At 37.3% G+C, this 15754-nt stretch overlaps 1 protein-coding gene across 3 annotated transcripts in view; it reads right to left on the reverse strand.

The window, feature by feature from the left end:
• Positions 1-15754, reverse strand: part of SHPRH (SNF2 histone linker PHD RING helicase) — an 82958-nt gene that overhangs the window by 63812 nt on the left and 3392 nt on the right. For 2 of the 3 annotated variants that reach the window (XM_004011398.5, XM_012183066.5), the window contains exons 2-5: positions 10595-11261; positions 5040-5169; positions 2805-3023; positions 22-100 (exon numbers count right to left, since the gene is read on the reverse strand). In XM_004011398.5, the coding sequence (XP_004011447.3) occupies positions 22-100; positions 2805-3023; positions 5040-5169; positions 10595-11233 (1067 nt within the window). In that variant the 5' untranslated portion in view covers positions 11234-11261. Of the gene's footprint in view, positions 1-21; positions 101-2804; positions 3024-4458; positions 4592-5039; positions 5170-10594; positions 11262-15754 lie in introns of those variants that run through there. The other variant, XM_042253584.1, reaches the window with a different exon arrangement.

Genomic DNA, 15754 nt, shown 5'->3' on the forward strand with positions numbered 1-15754 from the left:
ATAAGCAAAGTTTTGCCTTACCAGCCTGTGTATGGATTGTAGTACAGTTTCAAACCTTCAGATGTAACAATTTCTCGCCATAGAAAGTGTAAGGCATTTTCTAAAGAAAAATAAACCATTTTCTGTTTAGTTTCTGTTCTGCCAGATAATCACATTAAAATAAAAGTAAGTCAACAGTCAGGATACCCTGGGAAGACACATACATGTGGGTAAAAGGCCAGGACCCCGCTCTCATTCTTCAGATATTATTCTTTTGCTTCCTTTGTTTAGCGTACAATTATTTTCCATAGAAGCAAGTGATAAGACAGAAAAACTAAAGCAAATTATACTTGCAATTATATTTTATTGGAAACTTTATAATTTAACTTATTAATTATATTTTAATTATGCAAAGTATAGCAAAATGTACAAATTATACTAGTACAGAGGATTAACAGGAAAAGAAAACCAATACATATCAAGGCTTACCGAATAAATGAAAGCAGCTTGTCTTTTATACATGCTTAAAGAAGTTACCTTATATCGTTAAATAACTTCACAGATAAATTACACTGGGCTAATACATTAACTTATATCAGATCTAACCTTTCATATGGGTCTGAGTAGAGGAAAGGCTTAACTGAGGAAAAAAAAAAATCTAAAACTACAGCAATGAAGTACTGAGTCTGTGTCAACCAGCATCTTCCACTATCCCTTCCTAATATTTTAAGCTGTTTAAACCAACTGCTAAGTTGTAAGTATGTCTCTACTTCCAGAAACGGTTAGTCATTTTTTGTTACCTTCTTCAGTGATTAATAGATGAAGTAGGAATACAGACATACAGGTTTTTTAAAATGAAAAAAATTAAAAGATAGAAAGTTTTAATTTATGGGAACCACAGAGAACCGAAAAACCACTAGATGACACATGTGATTTAATCAACAAAATCTAGCCTGGGGACAAAAAACAATGAATTATTGATACATGCAGCATGGATGAACCTCAAAAACATTATGTTGAAAGAAGGCCACTCCCTCCGCCTGAGTGGACACATTTTATCACTGTCTGTTTCAAAAACAGACAAAACAAATTTATGATGACAGTGGTTGCCTCCTGAAGGGATTGAAGTAGGAAAACTGACTAGGCAATGATGGAAAGTGCTGGGTGATGGAAATATTTTATGTCAGCACTGTATGATACAAATATTAAAAGAAACAGGTAAAATTAATTTTAATATTTTTGTCTAACAATCAAATACAATATTATCACTTCAATATGTAATCAATGTAAAAAGTAGTAGTGAGATATTTCACTTCTTTTCTTTTTGTACTATTGGAAACTTAGTGTGTATTTTAAACTTACACCACATAATTCGGACAGTCACATTTCAAGTTTAAAGAGGCATGGGTGGCCAGTGTCTACTTTTGGGAAAGTCTGGTTCTATGTCTTAACTGAATTGCTAGTTACATAGATGCAGAGATTTATCCAAACTTAACAAACTGTGCCCTTAAGATCTATGCATTTACTGTATATGTTACACCTTAATCAAATTCCTTAGTTAAAAAAAATTATTTTATTTTAGAGAAAAAAATAACCTGTAGGAAATTCTATAGAACTATAAAATTTCTTCAACAAATATAAGAAAAAAATAGAAGAAGAAATAAAACCTATGGACTAAAAGAAACTTAAGAGACACCAAGTAATTCCAATACTATATGGATGTTACTTGGTTTCAGATTTGAACATACTAAAGAGAGAAATAGAAAGGGGGTTAGGAAGGAAGATAGACAGTGATATTGATAAATTTTTGGGTTTCAAAATTCATTATATATATATATATTTGTTTAAAAGAACCTGTATCTTTTAATGAAATAAACTGAAATATTAACAGATGAAATGATATGTGGGGTTATTGTTGCTATCCAGTCACTCAGTTGTGTCCGACTCTTTGCGACCCCATGGACTGTACCACCAGGCTCCTATGTCCATGGGGTTTTCCAGGCAAGAATACTGGAGCAGGTTGCCATTTCCTTCTTCATGAGGCATTACTACTTCAAAAGAATTCAGAATATGGGAGAAGCAAGAGTAAGAAATAATATTGGCTATGAACTGAGTTCCAAAATAAAAAGTTTAAAAAAGTTTGTTGGATAAAAAAGTGGGAGAAATATGGAAGAGTTATTCATCACTAATTAAAATAAATCTATACAGGAAAAAGGAGAAATGGTTAGCACTTCACTTCCTAGGGTCATGTAAAAATCTCATCTAGTGCCCAACCCTGTAAAGACAAATGATAAAGCAGCAACACAGATGATTCCCATAAACTGACTACTTTTATAAAAACACTTACTAGATGACATTTCATTATTTATCTTGTGGAGTAAAGAAAATAAGTATGACTAGGAAACAGATTAATCATGTTAGTCTCCCACTTTTATAAACATGCTTTCTGTTCCTAACATTCATGATTAAATTGTACAGTTTCTTTCATACATTAGCACAATTCCCATCTGATCAGGTTACAAAAGCAATTCTTAGTTGGAAAGGCATGTAAAAAAAATTTCTTGGTTTTTAAAAATTCCATCAAGGCAGCCTTTACTCTGGTTGGAAAAATCAGTTCAAACTTTTACAGATGAGGGAACTCATAAATGAATTTCTCTAGGTGTCAATTTTGAAGGATATCTTAGAAAATAATTTTGTTCACAGTAATACACCCATTCTCTCCCATGTTTTCAATATAATTTGTTTACTGACCGATTTCCTCCACCCTAACTCTCTCATCTAATTACTCTGATCAATTTGCCTTTCTTTAAGTATCTTATACTTGCCATTAGCAGGGGTGCTTTTGAAATGCTCCTGTTGTAGCATCCAGTTGACAGCCTCTCTTTGGTATGGCCTCAACACAGGAGTCAGTGCAGGATGCTGGACATCCACTTGGATGGACCGAGTTTCTTGCTGATGTGTCTGCTTCACAAAGTGATAGAGTTCATCAATGTCTTGTCCCTCTGGCTCACTATCGGAACCTTCCTCATCCTCTTCCAACACATCTGTATATCCAAGAACAAGTGTACTCAGAACAACAAGATCTACATTTATAATTATAAGCAATTCTTATTCCCAGAACATACCATATACTCTCCCGACTCTGGGGCTTTGCTTAGTGTGCCTTTTGACTGACCAAAAATCTATGCTTCCACCCTTCAAGATAATGTAATTGATACCTTTTTCATGACATTATGTTTTCCCTGATCAGAATACTCTCCTCTGTATTATGCAACACTCTTATACACTGGATATAACAATACATTGTAGTCTTTCTCATAGTATAATCGTTTGTGTGCATTCATCCCTTCCCCACTGAACTGTAACGCTTTTTGAGAGCAAAGGCTATCTTTTGTTTTTATGGCCCCTCAGAGCAGCCAGCATGTGCTATGCCCATCGTAGATGTTTAATAAGCCACTGAGGAACTGAATGTGAATATCTATTGCAGTTTGTAAAAGAGTAATTTATTTTACTTTTACAACATTAAAAAAATCCACAGGCAGACAATTTTCCTATATCTAATAAGACAAAGTTTCCCATTCTATTTCTTATGCTAAAAAAGGATAGGTATTTGGTAACAGCAGCAGCAGCCAATTAGGAGACTATGGGCTTATGCCACCAACACATATCCATAAGAATTTCAGATTCATTTGTTGGGCACAACTGCCCTGTGGAAAAAGATTCATGCCTGCTGCTGCCGCGTCGCTTCAGTTGTGTCCAACTCTGTGCGATCCCATAGACAGCAGCCCACCAGGCTCCTCTGTCCCTGGGATTCTCCAGGCAAGAACACTGGAGTGGGTTGCCATTTCCTTCTCCAATGCATGAAAGTGAAAAGTGAAAGTGAAGTTGCTCAGTCATGCCATGCCTACGATGTGGGAAAAAAAACAACCCTCAAACTCTTGAAAAATTTGCAAGGCCCCTGTTGCCAATGATTTATTACTGAATGGTTTCAAACAGGCTTACACACATTTGTAGGACATACCTCACAAGCCTTAAAATAGAGACTGTACCACAAAATACACAATTAACTTTTTTCAATAAAAATTATATCCTTTTAAGATTTTCAAAAGTTTACAATAAATGTGTAGTTACATGCTTGGCTATTTCTGTTAGTGTAGGTGCATATTATTAGTAATTAAATTTGAAGTTTTCCTTTGAAAAGTTCCAGTTTTATTATTTTTAAAAGGCAGAATAATGGACTCTTATCGTAACTCTGAAAAAGTTCTAGATGTACTTGAAAGCATTCCTTCCAATTCTGAAACCAGTGATTTTCTTTTTTTATGTCTTTAGCATGCAAATGATTTACTATTATTAGCATTATGAAGCTTCGCAAAGAATGTACTGCAGAAAAACAACTCAATAACCAAGCTTAGAAACTGATTTCCCAGATATCCCAGTATAAAACTGTTCTGATTTGCACCAGAAATAAGGCTGACCCACCATGAGCAGGACTTGGAGAATCTGAGCCGTTTTTCCAGTCGTGCTGATGGGCTGCAGCAAGCCATCCACACTCTCCCTTGGGAACCAATGGCAGACAACTCTGAAACTGCAGTCCTGACCAAGGATGCAACTTCTTGCCAAGAAACAGTAGCAAAGTTAATTGGTCTTTATGGGAAGCAGGCTCTTGAGATTATTTGTCAGACTGCAAAGGAGAGGTGGAGTAAAGGCCGGCCAAGAATCTCCGGCCATAACAAAATAAAAAAAAAAAAACAAAAAACACAGCAATAATGCAAAAATTCCAATCAGCTCAGATCCCTTTATATTCTGCCTAGTGATGCTACCAACATTTCTTGAGTACACACTATAAGCTAAGCATATTATTAAGCAAAAAAAAAAAAGACAAAAAGTATAGAAGTGGGGGCATTTAAGATAAGTATAACTTTGTCATACAGCAATTTTATGTTGGTTGTTCAATTTTATTATGGTTTTATTAGCTGTTTTTCTGGTTGTTATATACAGGATTTGGGAGAAATCCACAGCTCTTCAGTAGCAGCAATTTTAAAGTTTACTTTAAAAATTACCTGGAATAATAAAATTGTATAGCTTTTCCATCACTCTCTTCATGAGTTGATTGAACTTTTTCATTCTTGAACTTGCATCACTCAGAAAATCTGGTTTTGCCAGGCCAGCTTCCAAAAGATAAATTCCAACCTACAAATAATTAATCAACATTAGAAAGTTTTGACTGTACTACACCATTTTTTATGACCATATAAGAAACACATTTTTAACACCATCAGTTTTAAAGGTATTCAGAGTATTTACCCGACAAACTCTAAATATATACCTACCAAATCTCACATATTTCCACTTTCAATAACAAATTTATTCTGCAAATGCAGTGCTTACTATGTATGATGCACCACTGAAGTAGCCAGAAAAAAATATTTCCCTAACTGGAACCAAACCTGTGAGACTGTGATGAGAACGCCAATTCTACCTACCAAGTCAATGATTTCCCAGCTAGATGATCATCAGAATAATCAGTGATGCTGGTTAAAAATACAGATTCCCCAAGAAGATTCTTAAACACAGATAGGTTTTACTAATCCCTATTACTAGATCAAACACTAAAATGTTCAGGAAAATAGGCCCTGATTAAAGCTGTACAGCTTGACTTTGGTGAAACAATGTAGTATAAAGCTTTCCAGTCAAAATACTTGAATTTTAATACTGGCATTGATATGTAAGAGCTAAAAGAACACACAAAATAATTGATTTTAACCCAAATGTTGTCATTTGCAAAATGGAGAGACAACTATATGATATAGCCCACTTAGTATAATTTTAAAAGTTCCTAATGGTAGATAATCAACAAACACAGTTTCCTTCATTTCCCTGTATTATGCTGGGCCTGATTCCATGATCACTGAGAGTCTCACATTCTTTCAGTAAAGAACAAAATTCAATAAGCATTACACTGGAATAAGTGGCAAAGAATACTTTTCATTATTATTTATATTCTGCTCTGTGTTTGCTTAGAGATGCCCTGGTATTGCAGCAGTAAGTGTTTAAATATTTATAAAAGTAGGGATTAGGGAAGACAGAAGAGATCAAGACTTGATGTGGGTGAGAAGTGGATAGAACACAGGCATACACACCACTAATTCTTAAATCTGTTTTTAACTTGAGCCATAATTTATGGCACTCACAGTCACCAGAGAGGGGATGCTAGGTTGCAGAGTTTGACTGTACAGGGAAGAATTAATTACAATCTAATGCTTCTAAAATTTCTCCTTTCCTCAGTCAATTCTGAAGCTATAAATAGGGCTATTGATATAACTGCTTTTCAGTGTGAGAAATGTATAACACACATGTGTGATGTTTTCAACTGAACAAAAGTGAATTTGACATTTTAGAATTCCACGTATTGAATCAAGTATATCCAAGTATATGCCAAGTATTAGCATGAAGACATATTAACTTCTTTACAGTTTGAAGTACATTTACTCACATTACCTCCCCTGATTTTCAGCACAGTTGTATGAGGTAAAATGAATTTTATTTACATGTCATATGGAAAGAAGCTGAAATTAGAGTCTTTAAAAGAGTCACAAAAAGTTACTTGGCTAGTGAATAGTAGAGCCTGAAATGAATCATAAATTTATTCAGCCATTTGCTGAAAATCTGTTTAGTATTTGGTATTCTATTCAGTTGTGAAGATTAAAAAAACTTCATAGTCAAGTGAGGGGGAAAGTCTAAAATGGAAGTACACTACAAGTGATCAAGGCAAAAATAAGCACGTGCGTCAGGTATTATGGGGGAAGAGCACATAACACCGTGCATGGAGTTTAAGAAAAGATCTCCCCACATGAAGTAAACCCTGAGCTGCACATTGAGGAATGACCAGGAGTTTTGAGGGATGAGGAAGCAACAACCCAGGCAGAGGGGAGTATGAGAGTGAAAGCACAGATGCAGAAAGACATCAGGGTGTATGCAGGAAACAAATCAATCTGTAGTTTCTGGGACAGAATAAAAAGCAGAGTGATAAAGAGTTGAGAGGGAGACAGATAAAGCTGGAGGAGACAAAGGTCTATCAAAGGAGAGACTTATATGCCAGATTATAGTTAATTCCGTAGGCATAAATAGACTAGAACGTGGTCCACTGGAGAAGGGGATGGCAAACCACTTCAGTATTCTTGCTTTGAGAACCCCATGAACAGTATGAAAAGGCAAAATGGTAGGATATTGAAACAGGAACTCTCCAGGTCGGTAGGTGCCCAATATGCTACTGGAGATCAGTGGAGACATAACTCCAGAAAGAATGAAGGGATGGAGCCAAAGCAAAAACAATACCCAGCTGTGGATGCGACTAGTGATAGAAGAAAGGTCCGATGCTGTAAAGAGCAATATTGCACAGGAACCTGGAATGTCAGGTCCCTGAATCAAGGCAAATTGGAAGTGGTCAAACAGGAGATGGCAAGAGTGAACGTTGATATTCTAGGAATCAACGAACTAAAATGGACTGGAATGGGTGAATTTAACTCAGATAACCATTATATCTACTACTATGGGCAGGAATCCCTTAGAAGAAATGGAGTAGCCATCATGGTCAACAAGAATCCAGAATGCAGTACTTGGATGCAATCTCAAAAATGACAGAATGATCTCTGTTTGTTTCCAAGGCAAACCATTCAATATCACGGTAATCCAAACCTAGGCCCCAACCAGTAATGCTGAAGAAGCTGAAGTTGAACGGTTCTATGAAGACCTACAAGACCTTTTAGAACTAACACCCAAGAAAGATGTCCTTTTCATTATAGGGGACTGGAATGCAAAAGTAGGAAGTCAAGAAATACCTGGAGTAGCAGGCTAATTTGGCCTTGGAGTATGGAATGAAGCAGAGTAAAGGCTAATAAGAGTTTTGCCAAGAGAAAGCACTGGTCGTAGCAAACACCCTCTTCCAACAACACAAGAGAAGACTCTACACATGGACATCACCAGATGGTCAATACTGAAAACAGATTGATTATATTCTTTGCAGCCAAAGATGGAGAAGCTCTACACAATCAGCAAAAACAAGACCAGGAGCTGACTGTGGCTCAGATCATGAACTCCTTATTGCCAAATTCAGACTGAAATTGAAGAAAGTGGGCAAAACCACTAGACCATTCAGGCATAACCTAAATCAAATCCCTTATGATTATACAGTGGAAGTGAGAAATAGATTTAAGGGTCTAGATCTGATAGATAGAGTGCCTGATGAACTATGGACAGAGGTTCATGGCATTGTACAGGAGACAGGGATCAAGACCATCCCCATGGAAAAGAAATGCACAAAAGCAAAATGGCTGTCTGAGGAGGCCTTACAAATAGCTGTGAAAAGAAGAGAAGCAAAAAGCAAAGGAGAAAAGGAAATATATATGCATCTGAATGTAGAATTCCGAAGAATAGCAGGGAGAGATAAGAAAGCCTTCTTCAGCGATCAATGCAAAGAGATAGAGGAAAACAACAGAATGGGAAAGACTAGAGATCTCTTTAAGAAAATGAGAGATACCAAGGGAACATTTCATGCAAAGATGGGCTCGATAAAGGAGAGAAATGGTATGGACCTAACAGAAGCAGAAGACATTAAGAAGAGGTGGTGAGAATACACAGAACTGTACAAAAAAAGATCTTCAAGACCCAGATAATCACAATGGTGTGATCACTCACCTAGAGCCAGACATCCTGGAATGTGAAGTCAAGTGGGCCTTAGAAAGCATCACCATGAACAAAGTTAGTGGAGGTGATGGAATTCCAGTGGAGCTGTTACAAATCCTGAAAGATGATGCTGTGAAAGTGCTGCACTCAATATGCCAGAAAATTTGGAAAACTCAGCAGTGGCTACAGGACTGGAAAAGGTCAGTTTTCATTCCAATCCCAAAGAAAGGCAATGCCAAACAATGCTCAAACTACCGCACATTTGAACTCATCTCACATGCTAGTAAAGTAACGCTCAAAATTCTGCAAGCCAGGCTTCAGCAGTACATGAACAGTGAACTTCCAGATGTTCAAGCTGGTTTTAGAAAAGGCAGAGGAACTAGAGATCAAATTGCCAACATTAGCTGGATCATGGAAAAAGCAAGAGAGTTCCAAAAAAAATATCTATTTCTGCTTTTGACTATGCCAAAGACTTTTGACTTTGTGGATCACAATAAACTGTGGAAAATTCTGAAAGAGATGGGAATACCAGACCACCTGACCTGCCTCTTGAGAAACCTGTATGCAGGTCAGGAAGCAACAGTTAGAAGTGGACATGGAACAACAGACTGGTTCCAAATAGGAAAAGGAGTACGTCAAGGCTGTATATTGTCACCCTGCTTATTTAACTTATACGCAGAGTACATCATGAGAAATGCTGGGCTGGAAGAAGCACAAGCTGGAATCAAGATTGCCGGGAGAAATATCAATAACCTCAGCTATGCAGATGACACCACTCTTATGGCAGAAAGTGAAGAGGAAGTAAAAAGCATCTTGTTGAAAATGAAAGAGGAGAGTGAAAAAGCTGGCTTAAAGCTCAACATTTAGAAAACGAAGATCATGGCATCTGGTTCTATAACCTCATGGGAAACAGATGGGGAAACAGTGGAAACAGTGTCAGACTTTATTTTTGGGGGTTCCAAAATCACTGCAGATGGTGATTGCACCATGAAATTAAAAGACGCTTACTCCTTGGAAGGAAAGTTATGACCAACCTAGACAGCATATTAAAAAGCAGAGACATTACTTTGCCAACCAAGGTCCGCCTAGTCAAGGCTATGGTTTTTCCAGTGGTTATGTATGGAGGTGAGAGTTGGACTGTGAAAAAAGCTGAGCGCCGAAGAATTGATGCTTCTGAACTGTGGTGTTGGAGAAGACTCTTGAGAGTCCCTTGGACTGCAAGGAGATCCAACCAGTCCATTCTGAAGGAGATCAACCCTGGGATTTCTTTGGAAGGACTGATGCTAAAGCTGTAACTCCAATACTTTGGCCACCTCATGTGAAGAGTTGACTCATTAGAAAAGACCCTGATGCTGGGAGGGATTTGGGGCAGGAGGAGAAGGGGACAACAGAGGATGAGATGGCTGGATGGCATCACCAACTTGATGGATATGAGTCTGAGTAAACTCCGGGAGCTGGTGATGGACAGGGAGGCCTGGTGTGAGGGAGGCCTGGTGTGCTGCGATTCATCAGGTTGCGAAGAGCTGGACACAACTGAGTGACTGAACTGAACTGAACTGAAAATAGACTAGAATTGCATTTGCATTCATATCATACCAGCCCAGAGACAAAGGAGATGAAAGAAGTGAAAAGGCAACGACTAAAGGATTGCTACTGGAAGGGAAAGAGATAATGAAGATCAAAAGAAGTCACTGAGAATAGAGCTGGAAACGGTGAATCAGGAAGATCCCAAAGAAGTACAGCCTGGAAATGACTGGCTATGATATATAAAATATATACATTTTTATAGTTATTGAACGCCCCCAATGAAGCGTACTTTGACACTTAATAATGAAATGCTTATCGCTGGCTTTACAGGGCTTCCTTCTAAGTTAATTTCAAAATGGGGTATCCAATGCAGAAGAACCTTAAAGGACACCACATAAATTGATACCTTGATAATGTTATTTTCTTCTGGTTTTTGGTAAAGTTTTATTCTTTTCTTCTTTTGCAGCCATCCCAAATCTTGTAACATTTCACTGCTGAAGGACGACTCCACTTGAATTCCCTTGTCACAGATACTTACTGGCTCATTGAGTCCTCTTTCTTTTTTCTCTACATTTTCACATCCTGAATGAACATAGATCAGGAACTGATTGCTCAACTTGGGACTCATTAGTGTAAAACTCTTTTCAGAAAAATTTTGAATTAAACACTGTTCAGGAAGAAGCTGAAGAGTGAATTCTCCTAGAAATGCTTTCCAAGAATTATCAAAGTGATAGGGAGAAATTATAATATTCAGCTTTACAGACAAAGGGGAAAAAACACCACCAGTCTCTTCTTTATCAATTGATTTTGAGATGCTCACGGCTTTGGAACATCTCTTCTTTTCTCTAGGAGCCACTTCTTCCTGTAGACTGTCATCTACGATGATGCGGTGAGCAGGAGAGGGGCCCAAACCCGGGCAGGACTGCTCGTCATCGGTTAAGGCGAGAGGTTCATTCCTTCTGTCCTCATGCATATTCCAGCAAAGCTGCTGTTGCTTTTCCTCATCTACCCTCACTGGGGGAGCACGTTTCCGTCGGCTGCTCATCCTCAAGTTCTCTTGGTAAATGTGAACCCTAGAAGATAAACACAACAGCAGACATTCCAAGAGAGGATTTTAGTATTAAAATATTCCCAGATGAGCAATTCAACACAGAATAATAATCCCACACATAACATGACATCTTTAGAGAGATACATAAAGCGATGGATAATTGTTTTTAATAAGTTAAATACAGGTATGGAACACATTGACTATAATCTCTTGTATCACACAAATCCTAATGATCTTAACGGTCTTTTTAGATAAATTTAATATAGACAAATTTTTGTTTAAAATAAATTCTAAAAATATGTATAATGATTTTTGAATGCATGATGGGTAAATCTCTCAAATATTCTGGAAATGCTTATTTGAAAACTTTTAGTAACACTTAAACCCATATAATCATTACAGGATTTAATTTTGCTTTATAATTCCAAAGGGTTCACTTGACTCTGACATAGCTTAAAAATCTCTAAAAATATATTTTTTTTCAAAAGAGGAATATGAAAATATGGAAATGTATTTCTTTTTATGAATTAGCTGATAAACAGAATAAGAGGATAGCTGGACAAGAAATAAGATGGTGACAGCAATGAGGGGAAATAAGGCAGAGACAGTAAAAGAAAAGAATTTTAAAATATAGGGAAAAAAAGAAAATAAAGCTTTTTCAATTAAGTTGAAAGTAGCCTATATAAGGCAGGCACTAAACTATATATATATATATTTAAAGTCACTTAGTCATGTCCGACTCTTTGTGACCCCATGGACTATACAGTCCATGGTTCTCCAGGCAAGAATACTGGAGTTCGTAGCCTTTCCCTTTTCCCAAAAGAAAAGCCAATTCCTATACATAACATAGAACTCAGAGAAGTTAAATCATAAAGTCACAATGATGGTTGGTGCCTAATCCAATGTATTCCAAGCATGTAGCTGAAAAAAAAGGGAAAGGAATGTATAAATAAAATTTGGCTTCAAGTGCAGTTTAATATATATTCTCAGTAATCTCATTTTTTAAATAAAATCCAGCCAGGTACTGGATAAGTCCCCAGTAAGTATTCAACACCATCCCGTATCTGAGGAGAGGATATAAAAGTAGTGGAGATCAAACCATGGTATTTAATTCAGTACAAACATCAAGCTGCATTTTGGTTTTGTGAAGACAAACTCAGCACACAGAGCAGTCTACACTCCTCTACCCCTGCTAACAACCCATTCTCAATTATTCTGCCCCCAATCTAGCCCTGTCTAAGATAATATAAAACGATGAGACAGCTCAGCTGTCCAGAAACTTGGAGGGCTTCGTAAAGAGTGACACAGAAGGGATCAGAATGGAAAGCTAAGTGACAGTGTGAATGTATTAGCACAAGAGAGAAGAGCATCACCAAGGGGGCTGCCATGTTTAGTGGTGGGGCTGGTAGTGGTGGGACCTGGTAGTGGAACCTAAAGTGGAGACTCATAGCACAAGAGATGTTAAATGAAGTACTCAAGGGAGAGGAAAATGATATTAGATGGAAATTTGGACCTACACAAAGAAAAAAAGCATTATGAATGAAAAATATCTGTAAAAATATTAATATTCTTTTTCATTTTTATACTCTTTTAAAAGATAATTAACTTTAAACAAAGTTGTAAACTTCTTATTCTTAAAACTGTCAAGTCTTCATAAAAAGAGAAAATAGTACAGAGATCTGATGAAAGATTTATATGTGAAATATATACATAACTCTTGCAAACCAATTTAAGAAAAACCTTATTTAAACAATGGACAAAATTGCTGAATGGTCATTTCACAAAAGATGATCTCTAAGTGCCAAATAAACACAAGAAAATATCCTTACCATTGTCAGTCATTTAGTGAAGTTGCTCAGTCGTGTCTGACTCTTTGCAACCCCATGGACTATAGCTTACCAGGCTTCTCCATCCACGGGATTTTCCAGGCAAGAGTACTGGAGTGGGTTGCCATTTCCTTCTCCAGGGGATCTTCCTGACCCAGGGATCGAACCCGGGTCTCCTGTATTGTAGGCAGATGCCTTGCCATCTGAGCCACCAGGGAAGTCCCACGTCAGTCATTCAGGCATTGCAAATTCAACTCATAAACCACAATGAGAAACTACGTATCTAGTAGAACAATTAAAATGGTAAAGACCGAGGACACAGAATAACTAAAACTGAATTCTCAAACATTCCAATAGGAAAAGTTTGTCAACTTCTTACAAATTAAATATATACTTTCTGCACAGCCTATTAATCCCACTCAAAGGTGTTTACCTAAGAGAAATAAAAAACAGAATCATAAAAAACCTAAACTTGAATTTGTTAATACCAATTTTTTAAATAAATGCCTAAACCTGGAAACAACCCAAATGTTCATCACCTGATGAATGGATAAACAAACAGAATGCTACTCATAATAAACTAACTATTGATCCATATAACACGGATGAATTTTTAACACATTTATACTAAGTGAAGGAAGCTAGATGTCAAAGACTATATAGTGCCTGATTCCATTTATATGAAATTCTAGAGAAAGAAAGAATCTAGTGTTAGAAAGCAGATTATGGTTTCCAGGGGTCAGGAAGTGGTAAGAGGTGTGACTGACAGCAAAGAAGCAGAAGGGAAACCTTTGGGGTAACAGAAATGCTCCACAGGTGATCACATGATTTTATACATTTGTCAAAATTCATCAAATTGTATATATAAAATCGTTGTATTTTATTGTACGTAATTTATCTTAATAAAACTGATTTAAAAGGTAAAAACAAAGAGCCGGTATAGAAGTGAATTAAAAACTCTTAACAGCTTTATTCTAATAAACTCGAAATGTATTGATACAATGCATAATTTACTAACAAAATGTAATGAGTAAAGTTGGCCCAATAAGTAGAAAAATCTGAATAGGACAATAACCATGAAGCAAACAAGTAATATTATTTATCTACCTAAGATCTACCTCATTTCCTTGTTGACAGAACCTTTCTCTTACTGAGGAACATGTTAGCTTTGTGACTTAAAAGGAGAGTGGTTTCCTCAACAGCCCCAAAGAAGTTGTTTGTGTAGTCCCATAAGGATGCCGACAGCTGCATCTAACTTTAAGAGGTAGTATTTACGTTAAAAACAAAAAGACTTAAACTCAGCTCTTCATTCTCCCTAGCCATAGTTCAAGTGCTCAAAAGCTCTATGTGACCAGAAGCTACCATAATGGACTGACAGTAATTGAACATTTTCATAATTGCAAAATGTCTATCAAAAACTGCTGTTCTAAGTCAATCAGGAGAATTCCATTCCCTTAATCAGTGCTTGGTTTATGAATATGGAGGTGGCGGTCTACAATCAACCTCTGACTATAGTTAACTACTTTTCAAGCATCTTATCTCCCCTATTACCTTGGATAAGAGATCAGAATGATAAAGAAAGTCCCTAATAAACTAAGTGCTTGTCTGTGTCCAGTTCTCCTCAGAGCACAGGTTGGAATACCAGAATCGAGTCAGTCTTCTATACCAGTTTATCAGTTAGCCACCATCATAAATATGGTGTATAACATATCACCCAAAGCTCTGCCTGGAGACAGCAATCATTTATTTTCACAGATCTGCAGATTATCTTAGGACTGGCTGATATAGGCTAGGTTTCGGGAAAAGCCACTTGGCCCTCCTAAGTATAATCATCCTTCTCCTCGTACCAGCAATAAAACCCAAGAATGATATGACAGTGACTGAAGAGTAAGAGTCCAAATCCAATCACACAAGTACTTTTTGGCATTTGGTCAGGGTAAAAACACTAAGGTTCCATGGGCCAAAGCAAGTTCACAAAGATGGACTCAGTCAAGAGGTGGGGACATATGGGGAGGGAACTGGGCCAGTTACACAATCTAGCTCACTAACCACCATAATATTAGCAACATGGTGATGATGGAATCATTAACTCTAATGGCCCCCAAAGCAACTGGTTACAGAATCTCACATCTGGCAAAGCAATGTGGCTTATATGAGAGAATGGGAGTTTTGGGGTCCTAAATTCTAATTCTAGCTTTGGCACTTAGAAATTATCTAGCTTCTTTGTGTATGTACAAGAGCACAGCAACTGAAATTTAGCATATATTCAGTAAGTGGTAGTTGCTATTATCATCACCCTGAGAACACTGTGAGCGACTTCACTTTCACTTTTCACTTTCATGCATTGGAGAAGGAAATGGCAACCCACTCCAGTGTTCTTGCCTGGAAAATCCCAGGGACGGGGGAGCCTGGTGGGCTGCCATCTCTGGGGTCGCACAGAGTCGGACACGACTAAAGCGACTTAGCAGCAGCAGCAGAGAACACTATAAACTACACTTTGCAATAACCAAACTTTAAAGTGGCAAGATGGGGAACTACAGATCAGCGTGTTTCAAACTTGACTGAACACTAGAACCACCTGGGGGAAATTTTCAAAATCCTGATGCCCTGGTACTAGCCCAGCCAATTAAATTATCATCTCTGGGGCAAGGCCCAGGCACTACCTCCATTATTTTTTTAGGTTCCCTTG

This window comes from Ovis aries, chromosome 8 (genome assembly GCF_016772045.2).
Source record: "Ovis aries strain OAR_USU_Benz2616 breed Rambouillet chromosome 8, ARS-UI_Ramb_v3.0, whole genome shotgun sequence".
Taxonomy (NCBI): Eukaryota; Metazoa; Chordata; class Mammalia; order Artiodactyla; family Bovidae; genus Ovis; species Ovis aries.